A 25,645-nucleotide genomic window follows, 5' to 3' on the forward strand; every position below is an offset into this window, starting at 1 on the left:
GCCCGCTTCTTCTGAGAAACAGGCGCCTCTCCACGATCGTGCTTCGAAATTTCTAGCGCGTGTTCAACCTGGTAGGCCTGGAAGCGACCATTTCCCCAGAAACAGGTATGTTTTCTGAGGATCGCTTTGGCCACAACATGCCTTGAAAGATTTACCATATGCTAATTCTGGACAGCTCATTGTCCGCGCTGTGCCGACGGTGCACATTGCATATCAGCCATTCTCCAATGGCAATCAATGCCTCGTGCCAAGACGTAACGTCGTAGCTTTTCTTGCGGTCTTGGTCAGGATGTGGAGTTAGCGGAGGTAACAGGCCTGAGACCTCTTCTGTTACATTGGGACCATGTACGGTCGCCTCAGGCCAGTCTTTTCGACACGGTGTCCCGCGCCTTGTTCAACTGGGTTCCGCGTCCATATCGCCGTTTTGTGCACCAGGTAGGTGGACACTACTCTGACAGCCAGGACAATTGTGGACTACTTCGTGGCAGAAGACATCGCAGTCGATACAGAAGTGCTGCTGACAAGTCGAGCACTCATACCTGGACGATTCGGACGCACCTTCTGCGCGTTTCTGTCTCGTACCTTCTTCACCGGAGCCGTTGACCGCATCGACTTTGCCAGCAGCGGGCGGAAATGGCGCCTGGCAACCAAAACACTGGGTACTGCCTTTCGATTGTGCGCGCGTCCATGAAACCTCATCCCAGTTCTGCAGGGGGAATAAGTGATGGTAGGATCTGGCCAAGTGAGTCGAGAGGATGAGAGTGAGCTCACACGTCGGGCACGTGGCAGGCAGACTGCAGACTTTCGCCTTGCATCTACTGCAGAGGTAGCCGCCTCTGGTGAGGTTTCCGTGGCACGCACAGAGAGTTGCTCTTTCCTCTACCATCCGCGAGGGGAATCCCATCATGAGCAACGCGGCTTGATTGCGCTTCTGTGCCTCAACATCGGTGGCCCGCACAACAGGAGGCGTTGTAATTCCCATCAAAAGCTCTCGATAGTGGACCTCGTCCACTGCGACATTGTAGCAGTTCGTGTCGCCTTGATTCGTCTTTCGACAGATCTCGGCGCATATGAACATCTGTGCCGCCAAGCCAATAATATTGACTCTTATCTTGTCCTTGATACAGGCCTTGATCGTGTCGTGAATGTCTCCAGGGTCCGAGCTGTGCAATGCTCCAAGGATGATGGCAACTTCACGTGTGCCATGGGATGGTGTGTGATATAGTGCTGCTCGTGCCATCTCTAGCGCATTCTGTAGTGACGGATTGCCTTTTGGGTCTGTGCTTCGAAGGCCTTTGACCGCAGTGATGTGGTCATTCGGGTTGCCCGACATGTCGCTGACTCGTATCGCCAGCCCATCACGCATTCCTAGTATACCAAGCTGTGAGATGGGGTTCTGTTCGAAGTACTCACGAATGAACGCTATGACATAGGTCAAGGTCAGGAGCAATCGTGTTGGACGCAGATCTTTCTCCGCCATAGCTAATGACAGGTCAATGATGAGGAGTGTGTGCCGGATGATGCCTCGCTGCAAGGGAGTGGTGTCTTTGACGAGTCTACATATTCATTAACACACGAATACTCAGGCGGCGACTACTCCAAACGTACCTCTTCCGCTTTGCAGCCTCCTCTGCACCGCCCAACATTTCCAGAAGATTTCCATCTGCGCCTTGACGGATATCACCAGTTCCAGTGGCACCTTCTTCCCATCTTGCCAGCGCTCGGGGCTTGGGCCGTGATGCTATGGACCTGCCATTTGTATGGATCTCATCGTCCTCATCGTACTCGTGGTCCGAGTCGGCCATGTTGACGTAGCTAGGTGATGGAAAGACAGCAGTCGAGGATCTGCACAGGCGGCAGGTGGCGTTTCTTCAGCCTATATCATGTTCGCGTTGCTGACTGGTGTCACGCGTTGCTAGCGCGCAGAACTGCCAGCGGTGTCGTGAGTCTTGCGATGGATGTGTCTCCAAAATCTGTATTGTCCAGAAGCGGCCAAGTGAGTTGACGTCCAGGAGATAAAGTTGGAACTTGATGTGGATGGAGCACAGCGCGTCCAATCTCAGACTGATGTGCTAGTGGGAGCGGCTTCACGTGGCTGCAGTCTTGGCACTCCAGCTGCGCTTGCAACTTGCAAGGGTCTTGAAGCGACAAAGGAGTGGCCGCAATCTGGTCATGACAACTTGAGCTGTTTGCGATACACCGACGCATTCACCGCACACATCAAGGCTCCCGCGCTACATACATCGCTGTAGGCTGCCACCGCCCTTGGACGACACTCCGCCGCCGCTGCACGAAAACCGGCGCTTTCGCACGCACGAACGTCCCCGCCTTGCCCCCCTCCACCGCCAGAGACGAGTAGACAGCAACCACTGCGACAATGGCCAACGACGAATACGATGTGCGCAGATCTCTCGAATTGGTACTGCTGCTACGGCATCAAGCTAACGCTCCCCGTCACAGTTCCTTTTCAAGGTGGTGCTTATAGGCGACAGCGGTGTTGGAAAGTCCAACTTGCTTTCGCGATTCACCCGCAACGAATTCAACCTCGACAGCAAGTCCACCATCGGTGTCGAGTTCGCTACCCGCAGCATCCAAGTCGACAACAAGACCATCAAGGCCCAGATCTGGGATACTGCCGGTCAGGAGCGTTATCGCGCCATTACTTCAGCATACTACCGTGGAGCTGTCGGTGCCCTCCTCTGTTACGACCTCACAAAGAGCCAGACATTCGACAATGTCACACGGTGGCTGAAAGAGTTGAGAGACCATGCCGATACGTGAGTGAAACAGACAGACGCTGTGAAGGATGAGAGCGAGGCTGACCGCCATACAGCAACATTGTGATCATGTTGGTGGGAAACAAGAGCGATTTGAGGCATCTCCGTGCAGTGCCTACCGACGACGCGAAGGCCTTCGCCGCAGAGAACGGACTGTCTTTCATCGAGACGTCCGCACTTGACGCAAGCAACGTTGAGCTTGCCTTCCAGCAAGAATTGACTGAGATCTACCGTGAGTTTCCACAGACTCTCGGATTGAAAATTGCGGCAATGCTGACAGTAAGCAGGGATTGTGTCATCAAAGGCACTCGACAACGACGCCGGAAGTGCGGGCGCTCCAGGCCAGGGCACATCGATACCTCTATCGTCAAGCAACCCTCCAGGAGGAGATGCCAAGAAGGGCCAATGCTGTTAAACAGCACATTCCACTTTCGATACCCGATTATACATAGTAGGGATGATGCAGCAGGTCTTGGTCGGGCGATTTTGGATGAAGCATGGACGCGTGGCCTGTGGACTGGCTCCGAGCGCAGCGAAAGGAGTTCCAGGCGTTTTTCAGGTAACGGCTCTTGTCATGCTATGCTGAAAGATACGATGTGGGAGACTACGGATAATGACTGATACAACTTTGCCGATGATTCCTGGTCTGAGGAGTTGACATTTCGCACAATTTGCGACCGTCTCGTGTTCGTATCCGGTGCTGCCTGGGTGATAATAAACCTTCTGCGGCACTTCGCACAATAAACTAGGTGCTGACCCGTCTATCCTACCCAGCAACTTTTGACAGAGGTATGGACAACTCAACGCTCAAGCCAACAGAAAACACCTGCCGCGAACGAGGCCGCATAAATGTACATTTCTGATGCGAAAACGACTGCACTCTATTACAACTTGCTCTTAACAGCATATTCCCGGTGCAAGCTTTCCAGCCCAGCAGCGCCATCATAGATATCCCGTTCCACAGCCCTGGCATTAACGTGCTGCACTCCCAAATCACTGACCTTCTCAGCCCCCAACAGCCTCATCGCAGTCTCCACTTCAGCTTTCAGAATCTCCATAACGCGCTCAACACCCGCCGCACCACCAGCTCCCAGGCCAAACAGCGGCGCACGTCCAAGACCCACAGCTTTTGCACCGAGTGCGAGCGCCTTCACGATGTCTGTTCCTCGCTTGATTCCGCCATCGACATAGATTTCCAGCTTGTCGAGGACTTCGGGACAGTATTTTCGGATCTCGAGCAGTGTGTGGATGGCAGGTGGAGCAGTATCAACGGCTCTTCCGCCGTGATTTGACAAAATGATACCCTTGATTTGTGGAGTGTGCAGTGACGCTAGATATGCGTCCTCGTGTGTTTGCAGTCCCTTCAGCACGATCGGAAGATGCGTGTGTTGTCGTAGCCACGGCAAAGTTGTCTTCCAGGTAAGGTCAGGTGCTGTACCTGCGAAAAGAGCCTTGCCCACGCCACCTTTATCCGCGAGCTTGATGCCCTCGGCATCAGATTGTACCTCGTCTTCTTTCGATGTGGTCTTGCCAGCAGAGCCTTGTTGAACGCTGGATCGAACTGGCAGGTTCGAGCCGACATTCTTTCCCCTCTCATCGTGCTCTCGCTTCCCAGGTACTGGTGCGTCCAATGTTAGACACACGAATTTGATCTGTGGCAGCTTGTGTATCCGTTTCAGCATGTCCTCGCTCTTCTTCCTCTCGTTCTGGACGTATAATTGCCAGCCAAACATCTGATCCTCTGGTGCTCCTTCAAGAATTTGCTCTGGTGTTTGTGATGCGTTGTTGGAGATGATCTGAAGTGCTCCGAACTTGTTGGCAGCTCTGGCGATACCGTGTTCGCCATCTGGGTGCCCGAGTCGAGCCATCGCAGCAGGAGAGACGAAGAATGGGACATCGACTTTGTGGCCAAGGATCGTGGTTGATGTGTCGCAGTTGGTGCAGTCCACGAAGACTCGCGGCCGCAGCAAGATGTTGCGATATACTGTGTTATTCAATGACTTGGACACGAGGTCATCGCCAGCAGAATAGTAGTATGCCCATGCTTTGTGGTTGATTTTCTGTGTAGCCACCGCCTCAATGTCGTCCAGATTCAGGCATTCCTCTATGCTCATGATCTCATCCTCCTTTGTCTCTCCAGTCTCAACCGGGCTCTTCTCCACGGCTGGCAGTGTGCTGGCATCTATCTGCCCCAACTTTGCGGACTCGGGCAGGCTGTCCTCCAATGTGCCTGGTGGGTGAATAGGGTCGTACTCTTCTGTAGCGTCGGACCCAGCAAGCTGGAGGATAATCTTGCTGCCACCCGGGTGCTCTGGCAAGAAGGAGGTGACATCGTAGACATTGCCATACAGGATGACCCAGCACGAGTCCTTCGTCTTGTGCTGCTGTACCTCGTCAAAGGAAAACGTTTTTGCCATGGCTGTCGCGAGGGCCGTGACCAAGTGCGAGGTTTGGAAGGCTAGGAGAATTTGCAGACAAGGAGATGGGTAGGGAAAGGAACTTGTTCTTACTGAAGATTGCGGCCCACGCGCATTATCATGGGCATGTGCTTTGATGGCCTTCTCCCACCATTTTGGTGCCACCAATGTTGATGCAGGCTGCATCGGCGAATGATAACCCGAATAGCCGAGCCGATACATGTCGGCGTTTGAAAAGGTCATATCGGTCGAAACTACTCCTTCAGTCTCACGAAGGTCAAGTTGCCCGGACCAATGACGATGTTCGCAAATGTCGTTCAAGACGACCACTGCTGCGCGACTTTCTACATTCTATTTTACTCGTGTTTTTGCATTCATCTCGATCTGCTCTATTTGCGTTGCTGGCTACCCAACAGCGATGTTAGTGCTTCCCAACATCTCGGCACCTCTGTGCAGCTCCCTTCGCTCCAGCGTCAACACACTGGGATCAATGCATATGTCCAGTACTACCGTCTCGCCGGATTTGAAGCCTTCAATAGCTCCATCCACGCATTCTCTATCCCTCGTTTCACCTCCTTGTAGCTTACAACAAACACACTCTCTTCGTCTCGACTGACAAGCTGGATCTTCTCGTCAATCCCGGCATCAACTTTGTTCAGACATGTCAACATATGTCCGAGGTCCAACACTGGTCTTCCTTCTGCGTCGACCTGATGGAAAACGTAGTCTCGGAACAATTTCAAGTAGTAACGCTCACCAGTCTCCGACCAAGAAGCTGATGGTTGGTTCAAGAGCGCTGGGTTTCCGCGGGAGTTGCTTGTGAGGCTGATATCTGGTCGCTCCAAAATAACGGCAAGCTTGGTCAGAAGTCGAACAGCACGGCCATTTTCTAGTTCCCGGACGAGTTGGGAAGTGATTTCATCTTCGTAGTGCAGCGCACTGTCGTATACCCCCATAATCTTGTCGGCAATATTGACAAGCAAAGCGTTCGCGCTGTAATCGGCATTCTGCGTGGCGATAGCTCCTGGCTCGCAGTCCTGTTGTATAGGAGGAGGCGCAAGCAGCCAAGCGACGCATGACCTGAACCGTTCCGAGTAAGACCGGCCGACCAAGTCAAGCGCCTTTTGAACATTCTGATGGGCCACCTGATTTCGTGTAGCAATTCCTAGTATAAGCTTTCCAAGATCTTGGAGATCTCCTCGTTGCAGTTCGAGCATGGAAGGCTTGTTTTCGTATTGTATTATATCAAAGACGCCACATCCGTTCAATCGTATTCGGTTCTTTGACGTGAGGAGGACCTTGGACGCCATCACAGTCTGCGCTGCTTGACCTGCGCCATGAATCGTCCGTAAAGCGCTTGCAAGCTGAACAATGTACCCCCAGAGTTCGTTCTCGGGCATGACTTGCCCGTTGTGCTTGTTTGCGTGTCTTTGCGAGCCAAAGTGTTTCTCCGCCAGGCTTTGGGAGCGTGGGTGGTAGTCAGTGACGATAATGAGAGAACTATCGCCAAACCACCTTCCCGTGAATGCATCGATCACAGTGACCAGGCTGGCATTGCTTATTCGTTTCCATGCATTGATGGGTCGCACTTGAGCTTCACTGTGGAGACGGAATCCTGCGATGCGTCGAAGCGTATATGTATGCCCATCATTGCTGGACGTAGCCTTGTAAACTGAGCTCGGATATCCGAATGTGGACGGGCTCTTAGAGTTACCGACGTTGAGCGCAACAAGTGAATGAAAGTGCTCGACACTTTGTGGAAGCGTGCTATTAGCAAACGTCTGCAAAGTCATCTCCGACTTCCGCTGAAGGTCTTCCCGTAGATCGTCCGGGATGAAGAAGTCAGTGGTACTGCGCTGGTATGCCGCCATGTTCTCCCGCCGTGGACCAAAAGGCGCATAGAGGTGGTAATGAAGTGGGTAAGACAAGTCCGCGGAATTGTGATAATAAGTCTGAACGCCAGCTGTTCCGGGCTGCTGTGCATATGGGTTGAGCTGAACATGTGCACCATCTAGACCGCTCAAACCCTGTGGTGCGAAGACATTGTCGCTGTACGGATTGTACTGATGCGTCACTTGCGCTTGTGCATCCATCTGGACTCGTGTCAGGCCCGCGAAAGATGGATGATGCATCGAACTTACGCTGGATGAAGGCACGAACTGCTGCCCAGGTACGAACTCAATCATCGGCGACACCTGCTGAAAGGATTGCTGCGGCACGAATTCTGCTGACGGATGCTTGCCATGAGCGGGTGCGACAGGAGTCGAAGACCCTGTTAGAGATGAGCCTCGTCTATGATGCTCAGGTCCTCGTGGTCGTTTACCTGCACCTCGCGGAGTGAACGTGGCAGCGGCTGCTGCCTTTGGCGATATGCCTATTGGTTTCGCCGGTCTAGCGTGAGCGAGTGTGGGTGTAAATGCTGGTGATTGAACATTGAGCGCCCTGTTGGACCTGGAGTCTGTCAATGAGGAGGCTCTGAAGCTGGACAGAATGGACTGACGTATTGTTGGAGCCATTGGGCGACATAGAATCGGAATAATCGTGACTGTAGTAGCAGGTGCCTGGATCTCGGTAAGAGGTTGTGTTTCTACCTGTGATATGATGTACAAACCTTCTTCCCTCTTCCTGCAACCCGGTCCGTTTCGACAAAGCTGCGACTGTCCCGGAGGACGATTCTCATGTCTGTTAGAACGCCTCGAGTCGCCGACACGGGATGTTACGTTTGCCATACCATCACCCAAAGCGATGGTACGGTGACGATGCTCTTGCCCCAGGCAACCAAACGTCGCGAACTGTGGCCGGCGCGAGAGCTCCTCGATTGCTTGCGATAAGGCTCACTGGAGATACGATATCCGGTGTCGACCAGGTGGAATGATAGGACTTGTTGGTAATTCTGCGCCGCCTTTCCGATCGGCGGGCCTGACCTGCGCGTCGCGCTATACAGAGGAACAAGTCAAAGTTTGGCCTTTAGTAGGAATTTCAGCTACACCAGTGTATCGCTCCAAAGGCTTGCCGTCCCGAGCAGAGGTCAAAAGTAAGAGTTCAGCAATTTCTCGCTCGACCTGGTAATAGGTCCTCCGCAATACGTCCAGACAGCGAAAGAAGTGTTGGCGCTTCTGCAATGTTCAGAATCAGGACTCGGACTTGAACGGAATTTCCCCTTTCAGCGAAAGAGTTTTGCTCGATTGCACAGAGATCCACGTGCGACTAAGACATATTTCATGGTGGAAAACACGCGAGAGCTCGTCGACAACGAATGGCCGGGGCCGACTTCTGAACACAAAGACTGCAAGGGTAACGAGGTACATACCTCTGATAATCAAGACAAGTGCGGCCGAGACCAATGGGTAGTCGTGAATCGGAGTCAGCAGGCGCGTGTTGCTGGCGGTTGTTGCTCTTCCATCGCGAATCCATCAACGTATGCCGGGTCGTGAATCTGGAGGAAGCAGGTGCGATCAGAAGAGTGGACAGAAAGGCGCGGTGCGACCGATGCTGTCTGCCGCGCACGCGACACGCTGAAGGAAAGCGGCGTGGGAGGAGGACAATCAGCGCGCCGTCAGACCATGGGACGCATGAGGTCGTCAACGCCCGACTTGGTGGCCGATCCCGCGACTCGCTCGTGTCTTTGAAACCACGGAACCACGCAAGCGGCCTTGTTTGCCTGTGACAGCCTGAGGCACACGGCGGCCCAGCGCTGTGGATCGCCGGCGCGGCATCGGCATGATGTAGCTCGAAAGTCGCGGTGCCTGCTCATCACTTCGAATAGATAACTGTCCTTTCATATACATTCGCCTTGCCCTCTCCTGCGGCTGCGACCAGCGCTCCTTTTCCATCTGCGCAAGCCGAGAGCAAACATGGCTCAACCTTCGTTAGACTTATCGGCCTTGACCGAATCGCAGCAGCTCGCTCTTCAGCAGTACACTTCAGTGACGGACCAGGACCTCGAGTCCGCGATACCTCTTCTTCAAAAGTGCCAGTGGAATGCACAGATCGCCATCACGCGCTTCTTCGATGGCGACGCCGAGACCATCGATCCTGCTGCCGAAGCTGCTCGTGTGCCGCCTCCAGCGCAGGATGCTCGCCGAGCGGAGACTCTCATGGATGGCATTCCCGTCAGGTCGTCACGACGAAGCCGAGCCTCCGGGTTAGAACCAGCACCACGAGTGGTACCGACTCCTGAGTCTCAACTCATACAGCAATTGCCCTTCCCCTTCACAATTATCCTCTTCCCATTTAGCGTTGCCTACACCGTTTTTCAGCGACTATTTGGCGGCATTGGATATCTCTTTCCTTTCCTACCGCGGCTATTAGCACGCTTTTGGTCCGGACGAACTTCACGGCCTTCTCGAGATGCTTCACGCAGGCCGCTGGCGCCGAGGGATACGGCAGCACGTTTTATTCGCGAATTTGAGGAGGAGCACGGAGTCGAGCACGGCACACTGCCATTTCACGAAGGAGGATATGCACAAGCGTTTGATATTGCAAAGAGAGATCTGAAGTTTCTACTGGTTGTCTTGCTATCGCCTGAGCATGATGACAACGCTGTTTTTGCAAGAGATACACTTCTTGCGCCGGAGTTCGTGGAGTTTGTGAAGAACCCTAATAACAATGTGGTACTTTGGGCAGGCACTGTGCAAGACGCAGAGGCGTACCAGGTCAGCACTGCTTTGAACGTGAGCAAGTTCCCGTACACTGCTCTCGTGGTCCACACGCCCTCTGTCTCATCGACCGCAATGTCGAAGATTGCAAGTTCCGCAGGCCCGGTCACCGCACAGGAGCTAGTCTCGAAGATACAGACAGCGATGCAGAATCAGAATGCGGAACTAGACCGAGTGCGGCGGCAACGTCAGGAGCAGCAAGCTACCAGAAACCTGAGGCAAGAGCAAGAAAGCGCCTATGAACGTTCCCTGGCTTTAGATCGCGAGAAAGCTCGGAAGAGGAGAGAAGAGGAGGCTGCGAAGGAGAAGGCCGAGCGCGAGCGAGCAGAGGCAGCCGAGCGCAAGAGCAGGGAGGCTCGTAATCTGGCACGGTGGAGGACGTGGAGAGCACAGCGCATACCGAGCGAACCTGGGACAGAGATCAAGGACGCAGTTAGGATCAGTGTAAGGATGCCATCGGGCGAGCGTGTGATCCGACGATTCGGACATGATGCTGAGCTGGAGGAGCTGTATGCTTTTGTGGAATGTTACGACGAGCTTGAATCGCCATCAGAAAAGGCTGCGCAAGAACCAGAGGATGACTACGAACATGCATACAAGTTCAGACTTGTGTCACCTATGCCTCGAGAGGTGTTTGACGTGGAAGGCAAGGGTACCATTCGAGACAGGATCGGCAGAAGTGGCAATTTGATTGTAGAGAAGATCGTGGAGGACGACGAGGACGAGGAAGAGGACGAAGACGCACAATGAGAATCATGAAACTCATGGGCTCAGCTCTGCGAAAATGCACTGTTGAGTGCTTGCCAACATATTGTCTTGGACGTGTTCCAATGTTCTAGCCACGCGAAAAGCAAGCCAGGCAAATGCTTGAGAGCGTCTTCACGACACGGTTGCGTCCAAATGCTCATGCCCATGAGCCTAGTGCCCACCTTTCCTGCGCTTGAGCGAAACTTCCGCAGAGTCGTAATCCGAACTCTCAGCAGCATGGGCTTCGATCATGGTCCGCGCGAAGGCCACATTGATACAGGATCGCCCATAAGTTCCGACCAGTTCGAGAATACCCGCTACTGCACTTGGATCAATATTTTTGCTGTTGAACTCTGCGAGTCGCTCAGCTTGATCGCGGCTTGTTCCTAGTAGTCTTCCAGCAAAGTCTACGACCATGCGATTACTGCACTCTAGCAGCGCACGCAGCAAGGAACTGGAGCGGGAGGTCTGCCACTTGCCGTGATCGTAGTAATGGAGACTCTGCAGCTTCGAAATGTAGAGCGTGTCGCTGAACTCATGACGGAGCTGCCTGTCTGCGCAGAGGTCAGCTCGCAATTCTAGGAGAAACGTCTATCCCTTTGGGAGAGATGCTCACTCGCGCGCAGGAGCCCTGGCGTCCGGCCAATTCCTACATCGCGAATATGGAAAAACGCCGTGTAGTGGTAGATACAGTCACGTAACTCTCGTGGAAGCTCTGACAGTCTGCATCTGTTTCTGGTGTTTTCATGTGTTTGCCTCTCACCCAGATTATTCGAGGTGTCGTTTCGCTTTCCCACGTCCAGCTGCTCGTACGCTCTCGAGGTATCGACAAGCATGATGCCTTTGCGAGCTTGTCAAGAGTCGAGCTTGGTATGCAAAGCATTGCACGTAGAAGTAGTTCGTGCCTTTGAACATAGTGAATAATTGCACAGCGTACTGGCGGACAGTATTCAAGACCTCCATCGAGCGATTGAGCGATTGAGCAATCAATTGAAGCACTACATGGTTCGAGTTCGCGCGATTGCCTTGGAGAACACTCGCTCTCCGTCGACATATGAGCTTTGGGTTGTTCACCGAACCATGCGCTCCTGGGGCGCGGAGGGGTTGGGCTAGATCGTGGTGTTCTCCAGCATAGCAATCCGGTACGGGCTTTTGTTCGGCGAAACGCTCAGATCGATGCCACGCAAGGCTGTTCCTGCTGCTGCCTTGCTAGAGAGTGTTAGTGGCAAGTGCTGCGATGATGTCGCTGGCCGCGCAAGACAGTTGCGCGAATGCCGCGTGATCAACAGAGGCGGTCGCCATGGCCAAGATGTTCGAGCAGCGTCGATGCAGAGAGACTTCTATACCGCGCCCACGCGAAATGACGCGTCGGGAGGCTTGGCGAGTTATGCACAAGCACCCGGACCCTTAGTTCTTCGGCAGCAGCACAACCCTGGTTCCATGTAAGCTCAATCTAGACAGTACTCTGCTGCCTATACATACGACTGGCTGCCGCACCTTCACTCGCAGTGGGTTGCTGTCTGTTGCTTGGATAGTGCGTTCCATTCTGCAGCTCACCATGAACAAGTTCAAAGGACTCCTTGGACGGACGAAGAGTACGTGGGCCTGCAACACTCGCCATGGCGCCTCAGAGGGTGCAAGCTGACGAGTGCGCGCGTTGTCAGGTCTGTCCATGCGAGGCGGGAGTCGCGGCGATGCAGCCAACCACCAGTTCGACAATGCTCCCCTCGACTCGCCCGAAGCGAACGTCCAGCAGGCAATCCGACTGTTCTGCGAATCTGGCTCAAACAACAATGGCGGGGAGGAGGTGCTTCATCTGCCTGTCATCGTCGAATCCGCCGAATCGTCGCCCGCTGCCGCCGCAAACGCTGCTCTACAGATCAAGAAGTTCTTGGGCAAAGAATGGTCGCCGAAGCCATATGTGCAGTACAACGCCATCATGCTCATTCGCATCTTGAGCGACAACCCGGGGCCCCGGTTCACGCGGAACTTCGATAAGAGCTTTGTGAACACTGTCAAGGAGATGCTGCGGAACTGCAGAGACCAGAGCACACAACAGATCCTGCGCGAGACGCTTGATCACCTGGAAAATGACAAGGCATACGATGAGGGACTGCACGGATTGTTCCAGATGTGGAGGAAGGAGAAGGGGCAGGCCGCCAGCTTTAGCGTAGGCGGGCAGAGAGCTGCGTTCATGGGCCAGGATGGATACCAGGCACCTGCACATGGTTATGAGAGATCTGGCGCAAGTGGTCGGAGAAATAGACAATCTGGACTGCCGTCAGCAGTGGAGCTGGCGAGCAGGATCGAAGAGGCAAAGAACACAGCCAAGATACTACTGCAGCTGGTGCAGAGTACACCCACTGAGGACTTCGTGAACAACGAACTGATCAAGGAATTCAGCGAGCGTTGCCAGAGCGCACAGAAGAGCATGCAGACGTACATCAACGCCACCGAGCCGGCGCCCGACCATGATACAATGGCCACATTGATCGAGACGAATGAGCAGCTGAGCTTGGCGACCAGTCGCTATCAGCGGGCCCTCCTGGCTGCCAGACGAGCGATGGGTGTCTCTACCAGCCCTGAGCAAAGCACGCAATCAGGCACGGAAAACCTCGCCAGCGCCTTCACTCCTCCACCTGGACCTCCGCCAGGACAACAGCAACAGTCTAATAGTGCATTCGCGGCTCCGTTGACGAGTCAAGCGAATACCTATGATACTGGCAACTACCAGGCATACGGAGGATACCAGCCACCCAGTGGACCTCCACCAAGCGGAGCTTTTGCAGGACAACAAGCAGCACCACCGCAAATGCCTCCTCGACCTCAAGAGGCGGCCAATCCCTTTGCCGATCCAGCACCTAGCCAACACAGTGCATTCCCGCCTGCGTCACAGCATCACCCGCAAACGGTCTCTTTCGACGACTTCGATCGACAGCAGCAGCAGCAGAGTTCTAATCATGTGCGATCCTTCACGATCGAGAAGGAACCGGAAGGATTCGCACCACCGAAGCGCAACAATACCAACGAGCTCGAGAACGCCTATTCGGTTGAGCAACCAAAGGTGTCGCCGCTGCATCCGCCCGAGGGGCACGCCGTTAGTCCATCGTCGCCTCCCCGCCCTGCATTGGGCCCATACCACAACACCGAGATCACTCAGTCCTATGTTGGTCGGCAGCAAAGCGCTACAAACGGCCTGAGTATGCACGGTGCCGGCGGCGCGTATACCCCAAATGAGCAGCCTGGAGGCCAGGATGTGAGCCCCATCGAGACCAGGCGATAGCACTCCTCTTTGCAGCTTGTCCTGCTTGAAAAGGGTTGAGAGCAGCGGTTTTTAACGAGTCTGAGTTTGAGATACCTCCTTGCGTTGTTCTATACATAAATCACGAGCCATGTCCAGTCAGCATCCATTTTCTTGCAAATAGCTTTCCTTTGTCGCGGCGGTATCGTTCTTGAATGGAGTGGTCCCGATCCGGAGGCGAGGGCGTGCTACTCGAAGTGGTGCGCGTAGGTCCTTCGTTCGCTGTCCAAGTGGCGGACTGTACTGTTCTCCATCATCGAAGAGCCACGGACTCCTGCATCCTGGACGGTCCTTCGAAAGCGCAGGAGAGTGCTCTACAGGTCAGTCTAGGGATTGCAGGACCGGAAGAATCGGCGATAATGCGACAGCAAAGAGTGCGCTGTCGCAGCTTCGACTGGAAGTGCTGCACATACTTTACTGGCACCATTGGCACTTCGGATGCTCCTGAAGTAGCGGTCACTTCAATGCGGGTTTTCGGCGTCGTGGTCAAACTTCCAGTCGTGTGGCATCCGCGTTGCGCCGTCGTGCCATCCGGAGACGCGTTTGCGTGCCATGGGCAGAGCGGTCGTATTACGGCCATTCTCTCAATCCCGTTTCCTCAAACAACCTCGCTGGCAGAATCCTCGTTCTCGTCAGCACATCCGGAAGAAGCTCTCCCACTTTCTCAGTGCGTTTCCAAGAAACTTATCTGCTCGAGACTGATGAGCCAATGGTGCGGTCCAACCGCATAGTTGAGAAGCACGAACAGGCCATATGGAACGTCTCGTACATGTGATGAGGTTACATTTTTCCTTATCGGATGCCGGAACCACTACGTTCTATGCGCATTCGTAGCATGTTCTAGCGTGTGCTCGGCGTGCGTCAAGCTTTCCGAGTCTGTCTCGTGCTTTGACCGACCTTCATCCTGCAGTCGCATCTCTGCGTTGTGATTGATAGAGGAGATCCACCAGGTCAGAGTGTGGATCCAGCTTAGGCCGTATCTCGGTGGCATGAGATTTGTCGTTCGATGCTCCACTCTGCAACATTCTTATGTCCGCGTTTGCTTGTTGACCTTTGGTAGTAGGTATTATAAAAGAAAGAACGGGGCCATACACCGTGAGATCTTCTGGGCCCATCTTGGCTCGGGTCCGTGAAGAGTAGTCGTTGTGGAAAAGCTGTCATGAAGTGCTGTTGAACATGATCGACGAGGCTTCCAGACGGCACTCACTAAGAAGAACTAGGCTCGTGCCGCAACGCCATCACCACCCCTGTCGATAACCACAGCGACGTGACTTGTCAGCTTGATCCCAGTAAAACTCTTTTTGAACAGACCTGTTCCACTATATGTGGGCCCTCTGCACGTCAGACCTCACTCTGGTTCTCTACGAATATGCTCTATGTTGGCCACGGATAGCAAATTTCTCAACAGCGCCGAACAATGTCCCGCGCGGTTCGAAGCACGGCACTCATCACCTCGCACGCCTCGATGCTACAGTATTGTCGTCATATGACAGACTATCGCAGCAGACTAGGACGACGGTGGCAATTTACCAGAGAATTGCCTCGCGCTCTACGCAATATCTGTTCCAACCTCGTGGCATTTTTCGGTGAAAAGGTCCACTAAAAGCGTGCTTCTAGGCTCCATTCATCGGATCTGAATAGAGTGGCGATGGTCCGAACACCTCGCATGTCGGCACGGTCAACAAGGGCGAACAGCAAGAACAAAGTTTTGCATCCCACGAGATCACGCACTTGCCAATGTGGGAATTCCACGGGCCTCCGTCAACGAGGCCCCGCTACTCCAGTGCCTTTGCAAACGTTGTTCTGCCCTCCGTAAGTCGCTCGTGTTGCCGTCTAGGTTCGAATAAAGGGCAAGCCACCCCTCTCTTCTTCTTTCCACTCTCATCCGTCTCTCTTTCTCCTTATTCTCGCGGTTTCATCGAGGTCTGACGACAAGATGCCTTTCCTCAAGCGCACTGAGCGCGAGGCTCAGCAGGCCAACCAATTGGAGAAGGCTCCATCCCCGAACGTTGCAGATGGACAGAAGGTCACTTTCATGGCCGTCTTCCTGGGACTGGTGGCGTCTATAGGTGGTTTCATGTTCGGTTATGTCTCTGGTCAGATCTCGGGTTTCTTCTCTATGGAAGACTATGGTCGTCGATTTGGTACCATTCTCCCTGATGGCACTATCGAATTCTCCGCAGCTCGTCAAGGAACTATTACTGGTCTTCTTTGCGTCGGATGCCTTTTCGGAGCCCTGATCGCAGGAAAGATTGCCGACACCCTGGGCCGCAAGCTCTCGATCTCTGTCTCTTCATTCTTCTGCATGATTGGAACTGTTATTGAGATCTCTTCCCAGAGCGCTTGGTGAGTCGATGAGGCTGTTCACATCGCATTTCAACAACTGATGACGACCAGGTACCAATTTGCCATTGGACGTCTAGTCAACGGTCTCGGTATCGGCGCCCTTTCCGTGTTGGTGCCTATGTACCAATCCGAATCTTCTCCTGCGATCATTCGTGGTGTGCTTGTCGCAAGCTACCAACTTTTCATCACTTTGGGTATCTGGACTGCTGAGATGGTCGATTGGGGAACTTCGGAGAACAGCAACAGCAGCTCCTGGCGCATTCCCAATGGTCTCTCATTCCTGTGGGCTATCATCCTTGGTGTTGGCATCCTGTTCCTCCCAGAGAGTCCTGTAAGTTTGGCTAGATCTGTACAAGCAGTTGAACCAGTTCCTGACATTTTTCAGCGTTATGCGTATGCAAAAGGCCGTGTGGAAGAGTGCCGTGCTACCCTGGCAAGACTCGGAGGTCTTGCACAAGACAGCCGCGAGATCAACATCTTGATGAATGACATTCGTGTCAAGCACGAAGAAGAGACCGCTGCCGGAAAGGCCAAATGGATCGAGCTCTTCACCGGACCTCGTATGTTCTACCGGGTTGCTCTTGGTGTCGTGCTTCAGGCCGGCCAACAGCTTACTGGTGCAAACTTCGTGAGTTCAGCATTCTTCATGGATCTGCTTCAGCTTACTGACAAAATCTTCAGTTCTTCTACTACGGCACCACCATCTTTAAAGGTTAGTAAATATGCGGCTGATGATAGGCTGAGCTCGAGGAATCTGTGAGGCTGACTATGATCTACACAGCGACTGGCCTTGAGAACTCGTTTGTCACCCAAATCATCCTCGGCACTGTCAACGTGGCCTGCACGATTGGCGGCCTTTACGTTGTGCAAAAGTGTGGTCGCCGTAATGCGCTCATCGTCGGAGCACTCTGGATGTTCATGTGTTTCATGGTGTATTCTTTCGTCGGCCAGTTTGCGCTGGACGGAGACAACCCCCAGAACACACCCGCTCCCGGCAATGTCCTTATCGTCTTCTCGTGCCTCTTCATCGCTGCGTTTGCGACAACCTGGGGGTAAGTTGTTGACGTCTACCGATACATTCCGTGGCCTTACTGACTTGCTTGCCAGACCACTTGTGTGGGCCGTTGTGGGAGAGCTCTACCCTATGAAGTATCGCGGACCAGCAATGGCTCTCGCCACTGCCTCGAACTGGTAAGATCTTTCCGGATGGACTTGTTGGCAGAGGCCTGTTGCTAATTCCCTCTGCAGGCTCTGGAACTTTTTAATGTCGTTCTTCACCAGATTCATCACGGACGCGATCCACTACCTCTACGGCTTGGTCTTTGCTGGTTGCTGTTTGGCACTGGCGGTCATCGTCTTCTTCTTCGTCATTGAGTCGAAGGATCGCAGCCTGGAGGAAATCGACACGATGTACATGCTCCGTGTCAACCCTATCACTAGCGCCAAGTGGGATGGAAGTAAGCTTCCAAATAGCGCCGACACAAGTGGCAGGAACAGCAGCGACGCTGCTGCCGCTGAGGGAGGTGACTTCCCAGCAAGGCAAAAGTCCGTGACGATTGAAGAGTAAAGAGAGACGTGTATGATTCTGTCACATTTTAGCATAATGTCAACTGCACAAAGGTGCGCTTTCAACGACATATCCCGGTTTCTGCAGTCTTCAGACGACTCCAGTCACTGCATTCCAGTCCACATCAGCCCGGACGCCCTTTTGCCACGAGACTGGACGCCCAATCATGCTACCGGTTGTCAACGCCAACGCGTGAAGTGGCTCGACCTCATGGTTCGCAGCGACTATTAGTACGTGTACGATTTCACTTTCTTGATGTCGCTGGCGCTGTGCTGATATTGTTGATGCACACGAGAAGTGGTCGTGGAGAGACACGCCAGGGGTCGTTCTTCCTAAGGTCGGAGCCACGCGATCCGAAGCTCCGATCATCAAAGTCTAAGTGACGATGTACTGACAATGATGGCATCATTCCATCCTTCCCCAGCATCACAACAAGGATCAATAGTAATCGAAGACGCGTTGCACATGTAAGTGATATATCATTGACTATCACCAGCTTCACTTCTACAGGTACTCGACTGAACATTTTCACTTTAAAATCAAAGAAGCACAAGCGAACACATCATGGGCGTCGAACTCAGTACAGCGCGCTACCTGGCGCCAGCGTCCTTCCTCTATGACTTCGCGGCACAGCAATATGGCATGTTTAGCTCTCCGAATATGAAGGATATTCACGATCGAAACTTGTCTTTCTTTAGCCCTCAGCCGTTCTTCATTGCTGGTAAGAAACCGTTGCAATTCAACAACAAACACGAAAGTCTTGCTAATTAATGTCTAGGCTTCTTCTTCCCACAACAACTCTTCCAACTAGCCTGGCTCTACAAGCTATGGACTCTCAAGAAAGAAAACCCTCAAGACAAGAAGTCTCTTGACCACATTGTCAAGTTCGTGCCATACTACGCACTCGGAAACGTGTGCATCGGGACTTGGATGTTCTTCTGGAACGCCGAAAGATTGTCCATCTCGAACATCTTCGTTATGATCAACACTACTGCTCAAATCTTCTACACCGCCACGCAATTGGAACCCATGGATACAGGCAACACTGGTAGCGTGCTGACGCACATTGTCGCGAAGACTTTTGCCGGTATTGGTGTTCTCGATGCTCTTCACAATACTTCGGTGGCGTACTACAAGAATGCTATTCCTTCTACTACAGTCAAGGCCCTTACCGCGCTTGGATTTGGTGGCGCGGCTTTCCTCAGTGATTGGATCTTTGGAGGATGCTTGGTCTACGATTTGATCGCCTTGAGTGTGGGACAAAGATCTTACGACAGCGCTTGGTCGACGCAATTGGGCTTCATTGCTGCTGGAACGGCCGCTATCGTTGGGATTAAGAACTATTTGAAGTAGGTACACTCTGTGTGTGTCGCTTTAACAACAGCTCGGCCATCCGCCGTCTTTCCGATCGATGTCAGAAGAGACGTCGTTGACAATGTGTGTAGGCCGCCGTATGTGAGGGGCGATTATGCTCAAGTGGTTCAAGACGAGACAGACGATCGAGTATGAGGAATGGATCAAGGACTTCTGGCGTTTATCATTGTATCAAAACATGTATTATCGATAAGGAGAATGGGTCGGTACCTCTCTAGCAAAGTAACGCGCTCTGTGCTCTATGCTCGTCACAAACATAGCAGTATTCGTTGGCTGTTGAGACACTGGCTGCGTCAGCTCTGACAGGTCTGCCGCCATGCCAACCACAGCCAGTAAAATCTCATTGCACATCCACCATTCCGTGTAACACTGGCGATTTTCCTCCATCCCCCCAAATGCGTATGCTTTTGATCGTTTTCCTCCCCAAGGCAGCTTGATGCTGAGCCAGCAAAAATGCTATGCCGCCAAAGTTCTCTGTACCAAGCACAGCCAAAAATGGTTCTGATATGCTGCCATCCTTATCATTTGGCGTGAACATCCAGAAGTTGGGCCACGGAAGCGGAAGCTCATTTTTGAACCCATCGGCATGCATAGCCTCCATGATAAGTTGCTGAGTATTCCGATTCGTAATGCCTCGGACAAAGATGTAGCGCAGGGGTGCCTGTTGCTCTTGATTTGCAATGGCAAGTTGCTGCCAGCTCAGGAACGTGAGGTCGGACCAGTTTTGCAAGAGTGGCAAAGGCGCTTTGCGCAAGCTGGTGGTGGTAGATTTTCGATAAGCTGGACTATGTCTGTCGGATGCGATTAGGATGCCCTTAGCCGGATTGTACACGCCACAATATTCTGCATGGGTCGCCTGATGAACGTCAATATGATGTTGGGGAGCATACGATCTCTGTATTGTACGTGTGTACCGGGTGTTCAACTCCATCGACTTTGACGTCTGAATTGTGCTCCAACCTTACAGTCAGACTTGTAGCCGGCGAAACCTGCAGCCATGCAAGAGGCTGCTCAAGCCCGGATGTTTTGTCTTTGAAGACTTCGATGTTCTGGTCGGACTTGACAGCCCAGCCCCATTTCTGTACGTCTGCAGCAGTCCATGTAGCTTGCGTGGTCTTCAAGGGATCGTTCATGATCACCCAGAGATTCCTGCCTTTCCTGACAGCGCTCTTATAGCTAGTTGCTGGGGCTCGAGGGTCAAGTGCCGTTCCAGGGGTCGAAGTGGAAGCAGTCCCTGATACTGTAACGCCAATCTTGACACATAAGCGATCGCGCGGGACTGCTTGAACGAGCATTACCAAGTGGCAGAACAGAGGAATTGCAATCAACTTGAAGTTCATCTCTGGTATGACAGAGCGGGGTGAGCTTGCAATAGTCCTGGGTCTTTGTTCTTCGGATTCCTTGAGTAGCCACTGTGGTAGCTGCTGTACCACGCCTGCTACATATCTCAGTAAGATACTTCCCTCACGCAGCGCGTAGCAAACTTCGCTATCACGTTGGTGCGAGGCTCACACGATACTGTACAGCGAATGACCAACATCATATCTCAGAAACAATCACACATGGCACGCTGACAACGGTCGTGGTTGTGGCGCGATTGCTCCTCTTGCCTGGCGAACAAATTGACAGCGCTGGCACAACGTCTTCTGTGATTACGAAGCACTGGTACTATTTCGCTTCGTGACTACTACTCTTGACTTGGTTGAGTGAGCGTGCATCTCTAACGCAGACCAGCGCCGTTTTAGATCTTGTGGTGCAAGAAGGACGATGTTTGAGGTGGGAGAGCGTCTGGGACAGCCACCGAGAAGACTGTCGACGCATACATGAGGACTGTATGAGGCTGGAAGAGACTTCTGATGACCTGTTGCCCCCTCAATATGCCCAGCTTGATCGTTTAGGACTTGGAATTGTAATCGGACTACAGCCTACGCGACTGTGGACTCTGCAGATTAGCGAGTGTTGGATACTGTTTATTGTAGAGCGCGGCATTGCACGTTCTGCGAAGTCCGGAGCATCCGCTGCATTAGTTATGGATGGAGCATAGTAGATGATATCGAGTCTCCCTTGAAAAGGAGTGCAGAATGATGATGATGTTAATGTTGATGCGAAAGGGAAAGCGTAACAGATGACGAAGCTTCGGCCAAGACTCTGACTTCTAGCTGGAGTGAATGCGCAGCTGTCTTCCACCTCAGTGGTAGCTTCCCTACTCAACCGAGAGAGCCATCATGCCAGGACGCAGCGAAGAAAGTGTCAACTGGTCGTGCAATCGACCTATACCGACACCATGAGCTGGATTGAGCAATACTCTGCCGCACTCGATGCTCGAGATGCCCGCGAACAAGCCCACAAGCCATACATAGATGCTTGTACGGCGTACAATTCCTACCTGTCACTGTGGCAGATGCTGATCTACGTAGACACCAAGCTCGCCGACCGCACCGCCGCTCAGACCAAGGCATCAACTCTGTCCAGCTCGACACCAGCCTCTCCCGCGTTGCCCGATCGAACCGCGACTCCAACCAAAGGTCGTGGAGCGACCAAGTCACCCGTGCCAGAAGGTCAGGCAGCGGAGTTATTAGCTACCCTTCGCACCGATCTTGCAAATACCCAACGCGCCCGATCCTCGTTGCAAGCTCAAGTGACCGAGCTCAACGCCTCACTCAGCCAGCTGCAGGCTTCACACAAGGATTCCACGGCACAAATTACGAGTCTAACGAAGCAGAAACTGGACGTGGAGAGGAAGCTACGAGATCGAGAAGAAGAGATTCGCGGCAAAGCAAAGTTGGTCGAAGAAGCACAAGATGAGATGGTGAGCTTGCAGTTGCAGTTGAACATGGCAGAACAGAGATCAGAGAAGTTGGAGAAGGAGAATAAGGAGCTCGTCGAGCGATGGATGAGGAGAATGGGAGAGGAGGCCGAAAAAGCGAATCGAGATTCTGGGTGGACATGAGAAGCCTGCAGAAGTATAGAGGATGTGCACGTGGCACCTACCTACTGTTACAGCTTAGTATGCCAAATGCATATCGATGGGATTTGAAGTTCGTCGAATCAAACTGACTCCCAGAAGGAACAATATAGTGACTCGACTTTTATCTGATGCTTTTATAGACGCTCGAACGCTGCATATTCAACGTAGGCACTTGCTCGATATGCCTAATCTTCGTGCGTTACTGTCGTATCCAGGACTTCAGCCCTAGCTTTGCCTTTCGTTTGTGTGCTGACAAAGTCGTTCAACAGCCTGTAAGCTCCTGGTTCGATGAAGGCTATGCACTCCCATTCTTTGCCTGTGTTCTCTTCCGTCTCCACTTGCTCAACAAGGCTGAGAATCTTGTCCTTGACACTCCCCGTCGTGGCCTCCTCGCCCTCGGTCTTTGGTGCAGTCTTGACATTCTGTTTTAGCACGTCCGTTGGGCAAGTGATTCGCAACCTCATCCTCGCCCTCGCCACAGGAATTGGTTGATGTGCGATCAGGGCTTTCATAGCATCCAGTGCTTGCGATTTTGCACTTCGATTCGTGACCACTCCAGTCCACTTCGGCTTTGGCTTCTCCTCAATCTTCACTTCTGCAGTTTCTCCATTCTTTGCCGGTGTGCTTGCACCTGAGCCAGCCGCTGGTGTGCTTTGGTCTCTGCTTTGACTGCGGTCTCCACCAGCAGCGCCCGCTTTGCCTGCTGCCCTTGCAGCGTGTCCACCCTGGCTACTCAACTGATCCAACGCCTTTTCGATCATGCCCGTCGTATACACCCGCTTGCTCTTTGGATCTACCAGCCGCCCGGCCACGATGTCTATCACCTCCTTGTGCACCCGATCCAGCTCTTGCGATCGTTCCTTCTCGCCGACCTGAATCTCACCCTTCTTCAAGATCTCCAGCACTATTTCGTCTCTCGTCATGCCAGGGAAAGCCTTTTTAAGATCTTCATTCGGCGCCACTTGCCCTTTGCTGACATTCAGAAAAACGTTTGGAATTTGCAGGACATTGTCGAGATCCGTCTCGTTTCCAGCCCGGAATGATGTAACAGTATTCTTGTAACATGCGACTTCGAAGCGCTTCTTGCCCTTCTTCATGCGCACCAGACTGACATTTGTCAATTTGATTTGATTTGAAGGCTGGTTGATCTGTGCGGAAGGCATTTTGACGGGTGCCTTATAAGGCGAGAGGAATCTGCTGCGATGCTATTCTGATCGTAGTTGTGTCCTCGGTTGCCCGTGGGGGATTCGTGTCGAATATAACAGCGTCGGAATTATTTGCTCGAGTCTGGTGTCCTTAAGCCCGCACGCGAACTTCTGAACGATGAGCCGATATGCGTCATCCACGCCAAGGCGCTATCGCGATAAGGTGAGCTTTGATCCCAGCGCGGCCCTTGCATGATCTAGGTTCAGCATGATGCGTCGCCGTTGCTGGGCTGCCTGCTCACATGCTCTCTCTTGACCAACACAGTCCTTCTCTTCCTTGTCCTCCTACCCTCGTCTCTTCCATCACCTCTAGACCATCGAGGAGAGAAATGTGAGCATCGCCATCATCGCCGGATCCAGGAAAACGCTAATTCGTGAGCTTGCAGCACCTCGACCGCTTTGCCGCCTAAACAGCCGACGCTTCCACGCCGGGCAAGTCGACTATGAAGGTCGCCACCTCAGCGCTCCTCATCGGAGTCGCAGCTGCTTCGATTCCGCAGCAACAGCAGCCATTGCAACCTCCAAAGGTCGTTCAAGATGCTCTCAACGCCGCTGGCGATAAGGTCTCTGGCTGGGCGAAGCCATTGAAGCACCTCCAGGATGAGCTGAAACACCTTACCGCTGAAGCTCAGTCTGCGTGGGACGAGGTGGCTATGATGTTCCCTGAGGAAATGTCGAAAGCCTCGTTCTTCTCCACGCCCAAGAAGCACACCCGCAAGCACGAGCGTGAGTGGGACTTCGTGACCAAGGGCGAGCACATCGAGCAGATGTTCAGCGTCAACTCCAAGGGCGAGAAGCAGCGCGAGATCGACGGTCATCTCGAGCAGTTCAATCTCCGCACCAAGAAGGTCGACCCCAAGAGCCTCGGTGTTGATACCGTCAAGCAATACTCGGGCTATCTGGACAACGAGGAGGACGACAAGCACCTCTTCTACTGGTTCTTCGAGTCTCGCAATGATCCCAAGAATGACCCAGTCGTGCTCTGGCTGAACGGAGGCCCAGGCTGCTCATCTCTCACTGGATTGTTCATGGAGCTCGGCCCATCCTTCATCGGCAAGGATCGCAAGCCATCATACAACCCAGCTAGTTGGAACGCCAACGCTTCCGTCATCTTCTTGGATCAGCCAGTCAACGTCGGTTACTCCTACTCTGGCAGTGCTGTCAGCAGCACTGTAGCTGCAGGCAAAGACGTCTACGCTCTCTTGACCCTCTTCTTCAAGCAGTTCCCAGAGTATGCCAAACAGCCATTCCACATTTCCGGTGAATCTTACGCCGGCCACTACATTCCTGTCTTCGCCTCTGAAATCCTGTCGCACAAGAACCGCAACATCAACTTGCAGTCTGTCTTGATCGGCAATGGACTTACCGACGGCTACACTCAATATGAGTACTACCGCCCAATGGCATGTGGCGATGGTGGCTGGCCAGCAGTGCTCGATGAGTCGTCTTGCCAAAGCATGGACAACTCGCTCGCTCGCTGCCAGAGCTTGATCGAGAGCTGCTACAAGAGCGAGTCTGTCTGGTCCTGCGTACCAGCGAGCATCTACTGCAACAATGCTTTGATTGGCCCATACCAGCGTACCGGCCAGAACCCATACGATGTTCGCGAGAAGTGCAAGGGTGGAAACTTGTGCTACGATGAGCTTAACTGGATCCAAGAATACCTTAACCGCGACGATGTCATGAAAGCTCTCGGAGCTGAGGTCGACAGCTACGACTCCTGCAACATGGACATCAACCGCAACTTCTTGTTCAATGGCGATTGGATGCAGCCATTCCATCGCTTGGTCCCAGGTATCCTGAAGGAGATTCCTGTTCTCGTCTATGCTGGTGATGCTGATTACATTTGCAACTGTGAGTCTCCAATATCATGAATGTTACTCGCGGCGAACTAACAATTTTTAGGGCTCGGCAACCTTGCCTGGACCCAGGCACTTGAGTGGCCTGGCCAGAAGGCTTACGCCAAGGCGCCTATGGAGGACCTTACTCTCCAGTCCGACAGCAAGACTAAGACTGGCTCAGTCAAGTCTTCTGGCAACTTCACCTTCATCCGCATCCATGCTGCCGGCCACATGGTGAGTTTGATCCCCCGCTTGCTGCCTTTCCTCCATAGTCTTGCAACAGTACTAACATGTGGTAGGTGCCATATAACCAGCCTGAGGCGTCGCTTGACTTCCTCAACCGATGGATCGGCGGAGAGTGGGTCGAGAACTAAGGGAAGTTTGATGCACACAAGGATGTATCTATGAACCTGAACTAGGTGCGACACAGCATTAGACTGTATA

At 53.0% G+C, this 25,645-nt stretch overlaps 13 protein-coding genes across 14 annotated transcripts; 7 read left to right on the forward strand and 6 right to left on the reverse strand.

Moving 5' to 3' along the window:
- Window positions 1-394: 394 nt before the first annotated feature.
- Window positions 395-1,805, reverse strand: CKM354_000965900 (TFIIH/NER complex subunit SSL1; the record flags this gene model as incomplete). Its single annotated transcript, XM_044805087.1, has 2 exons — window positions 395-1,556; window positions 1,609-1,805. 2 exons carry the CDS (start codon window positions 1,803-1,805, stop codon window positions 395-397), a joined length of 1,359 nt encoding a protein of 452 aa, XP_044661022.1.
- A 572-nt stretch (window positions 1,806-2,377) lies between these two features.
- Window positions 2,378-3,192, forward strand: CKM354_000966000 (uncharacterized protein; the record flags this gene model as incomplete). Its single annotated transcript, XM_044805088.1, has 4 exons — window positions 2,378-2,398; window positions 2,461-2,777; window positions 2,834-3,009; window positions 3,065-3,192. 4 exons carry the CDS (start codon window positions 2,378-2,380, stop codon window positions 3,190-3,192), a joined length of 642 nt encoding a protein of 213 aa, XP_044661023.1.
- Window positions 3,193-3,661: 469 nt separating this feature from the next.
- On the reverse strand, window positions 3,662-5,194 carry CKM354_000966100 (uncharacterized protein; the record flags this gene model as incomplete). The annotated part of the gene is made up of 1 exon (XM_044805089.1): window positions 3,662-5,194. One exon carries the CDS (start codon window positions 5,192-5,194, stop codon window positions 3,662-3,664), a length of 1,533 nt encoding a protein of 510 aa, XP_044661024.1.
- Window positions 5,195-5,700: 506 nt separating this feature from the next.
- On the reverse strand, window positions 5,701-7,923 carry CKM354_000966200 (uncharacterized protein; the record flags this gene model as incomplete). The annotated part of the gene is made up of 5 exons (XM_044805090.1): window positions 5,701-7,287; window positions 7,336-7,466; window positions 7,518-7,645; window positions 7,695-7,755; window positions 7,806-7,923. The coding sequence occupies 5 exons, from the start codon at window positions 7,921-7,923 to the stop codon at window positions 5,701-5,703; spliced, it is 2,025 nt and encodes a 674-aa protein (XP_044661025.1).
- A 1,125-nt stretch (window positions 7,924-9,048) lies between these two features.
- Window positions 9,049-10,602, forward strand: CKM354_000966300 (uncharacterized protein; the record flags this gene model as incomplete). The annotated part of the gene is made up of 1 exon (XM_044805091.1): window positions 9,049-10,602. One exon carries the CDS (start codon window positions 9,049-9,051, stop codon window positions 10,600-10,602), a length of 1,554 nt encoding a protein of 517 aa, XP_044661026.1.
- Window positions 10,603-10,770: 168 nt separating this feature from the next.
- CKM354_000966400 (uncharacterized protein) lies at window positions 10,771-11,435 on the reverse strand (the record flags this gene model as incomplete). Of its 2 annotated transcripts, none has more annotated exons than XM_044805093.1 (2): window positions 10,771-11,177; window positions 11,363-11,435. In XM_044805093.1, 2 exons carry the CDS (start codon window positions 11,433-11,435, stop codon window positions 10,771-10,773), a joined length of 480 nt encoding a protein of 159 aa, XP_044661028.1. The 2 variants fall into 2 exon arrangements, with proteins under 2 accessions (XP_044661028.1, XP_044661027.1); XM_044805092.1 differs by having other exon boundaries at window positions 10,771-11,153; window positions 11,216-11,435.
- Window positions 11,436-12,157: 722 nt separating this feature from the next.
- CKM354_000966500 (uncharacterized protein) lies at window positions 12,158-13,882 on the forward strand (the record flags this gene model as incomplete). Its single annotated transcript, XM_044805094.1, has 2 exons — window positions 12,158-12,194; window positions 12,264-13,882. The coding sequence occupies 2 exons, from the start codon at window positions 12,158-12,160 to the stop codon at window positions 13,880-13,882; spliced, it is 1,656 nt and encodes a 551-aa protein (XP_044661029.1).
- Window positions 13,883-15,836: 1,954 nt separating this feature from the next.
- CKM354_000966600 (uncharacterized protein) lies at window positions 15,837-17,813 on the forward strand (the record flags this gene model as incomplete). The annotated part of the gene is made up of 7 exons (XM_044805095.1): window positions 15,837-16,246; window positions 16,298-16,577; window positions 16,632-16,874; window positions 16,928-16,958; window positions 17,028-17,298; window positions 17,354-17,437; window positions 17,495-17,813. The coding sequence occupies 7 exons, from the start codon at window positions 15,837-15,839 to the stop codon at window positions 17,811-17,813; spliced, it is 1,638 nt and encodes a 545-aa protein (XP_044661030.1).
- A 564-nt stretch (window positions 17,814-18,377) lies between these two features.
- On the forward strand, window positions 18,378-19,322 carry CKM354_000966700 (uncharacterized protein; the record flags this gene model as incomplete). Its single annotated transcript, XM_044805096.1, has 3 exons — window positions 18,378-18,534; window positions 18,592-19,162; window positions 19,259-19,322. 3 exons carry the CDS (start codon window positions 18,378-18,380, stop codon window positions 19,320-19,322), a joined length of 792 nt encoding a protein of 263 aa, XP_044661031.1.
- A 205-nt stretch (window positions 19,323-19,527) lies between these two features.
- Window positions 19,528-20,527, reverse strand: CKM354_000966800 (uncharacterized protein; the record flags this gene model as incomplete). The annotated part of the gene is made up of 2 exons (XM_044805097.1): window positions 19,528-20,043; window positions 20,102-20,527. 2 exons carry the CDS (start codon window positions 20,525-20,527, stop codon window positions 19,528-19,530), a joined length of 942 nt encoding a protein of 313 aa, XP_044661032.1.
- A 944-nt stretch (window positions 20,528-21,471) lies between these two features.
- Window positions 21,472-22,137, forward strand: CKM354_000966900 (uncharacterized protein; the record flags this gene model as incomplete). The annotated part of the gene is made up of 2 exons (XM_044805098.1): window positions 21,472-21,553; window positions 21,605-22,137. 2 exons carry the CDS (start codon window positions 21,472-21,474, stop codon window positions 22,135-22,137), a joined length of 615 nt encoding a protein of 204 aa, XP_044661033.1.
- A 203-nt stretch (window positions 22,138-22,340) lies between these two features.
- On the reverse strand, window positions 22,341-23,318 carry CKM354_000967000 (guanine nucleotide exchange factor SDO1; the record flags this gene model as incomplete). Its single annotated transcript, XM_044805099.1, has 1 exon — window positions 22,341-23,318. The coding sequence occupies one exon, from the start codon at window positions 23,316-23,318 to the stop codon at window positions 22,341-22,343; it is 978 nt and encodes a 325-aa protein (XP_044661034.1).
- A 485-nt stretch (window positions 23,319-23,803) lies between these two features.
- Window positions 23,804-25,575, forward strand: CKM354_000967100 (carboxypeptidase C PRC1; the record flags this gene model as incomplete). The annotated part of the gene is made up of 3 exons (XM_044805100.1): window positions 23,804-25,214; window positions 25,266-25,435; window positions 25,501-25,575. The coding sequence occupies 3 exons, from the start codon at window positions 23,804-23,806 to the stop codon at window positions 25,573-25,575; spliced, it is 1,656 nt and encodes a 551-aa protein (XP_044661035.1).
- Between the last annotated feature and the right edge of the window lie 70 nt (window positions 25,576-25,645).

This window comes from Cercospora kikuchii, assembly GCF_019650295.1.
Source record: "Cercospora kikuchii DNA, contig_00006, whole genome shotgun sequence".
Classification (NCBI taxonomy): Eukaryota; Fungi; Ascomycota; class Dothideomycetes; order Mycosphaerellales; family Mycosphaerellaceae; genus Cercospora; species Cercospora kikuchii.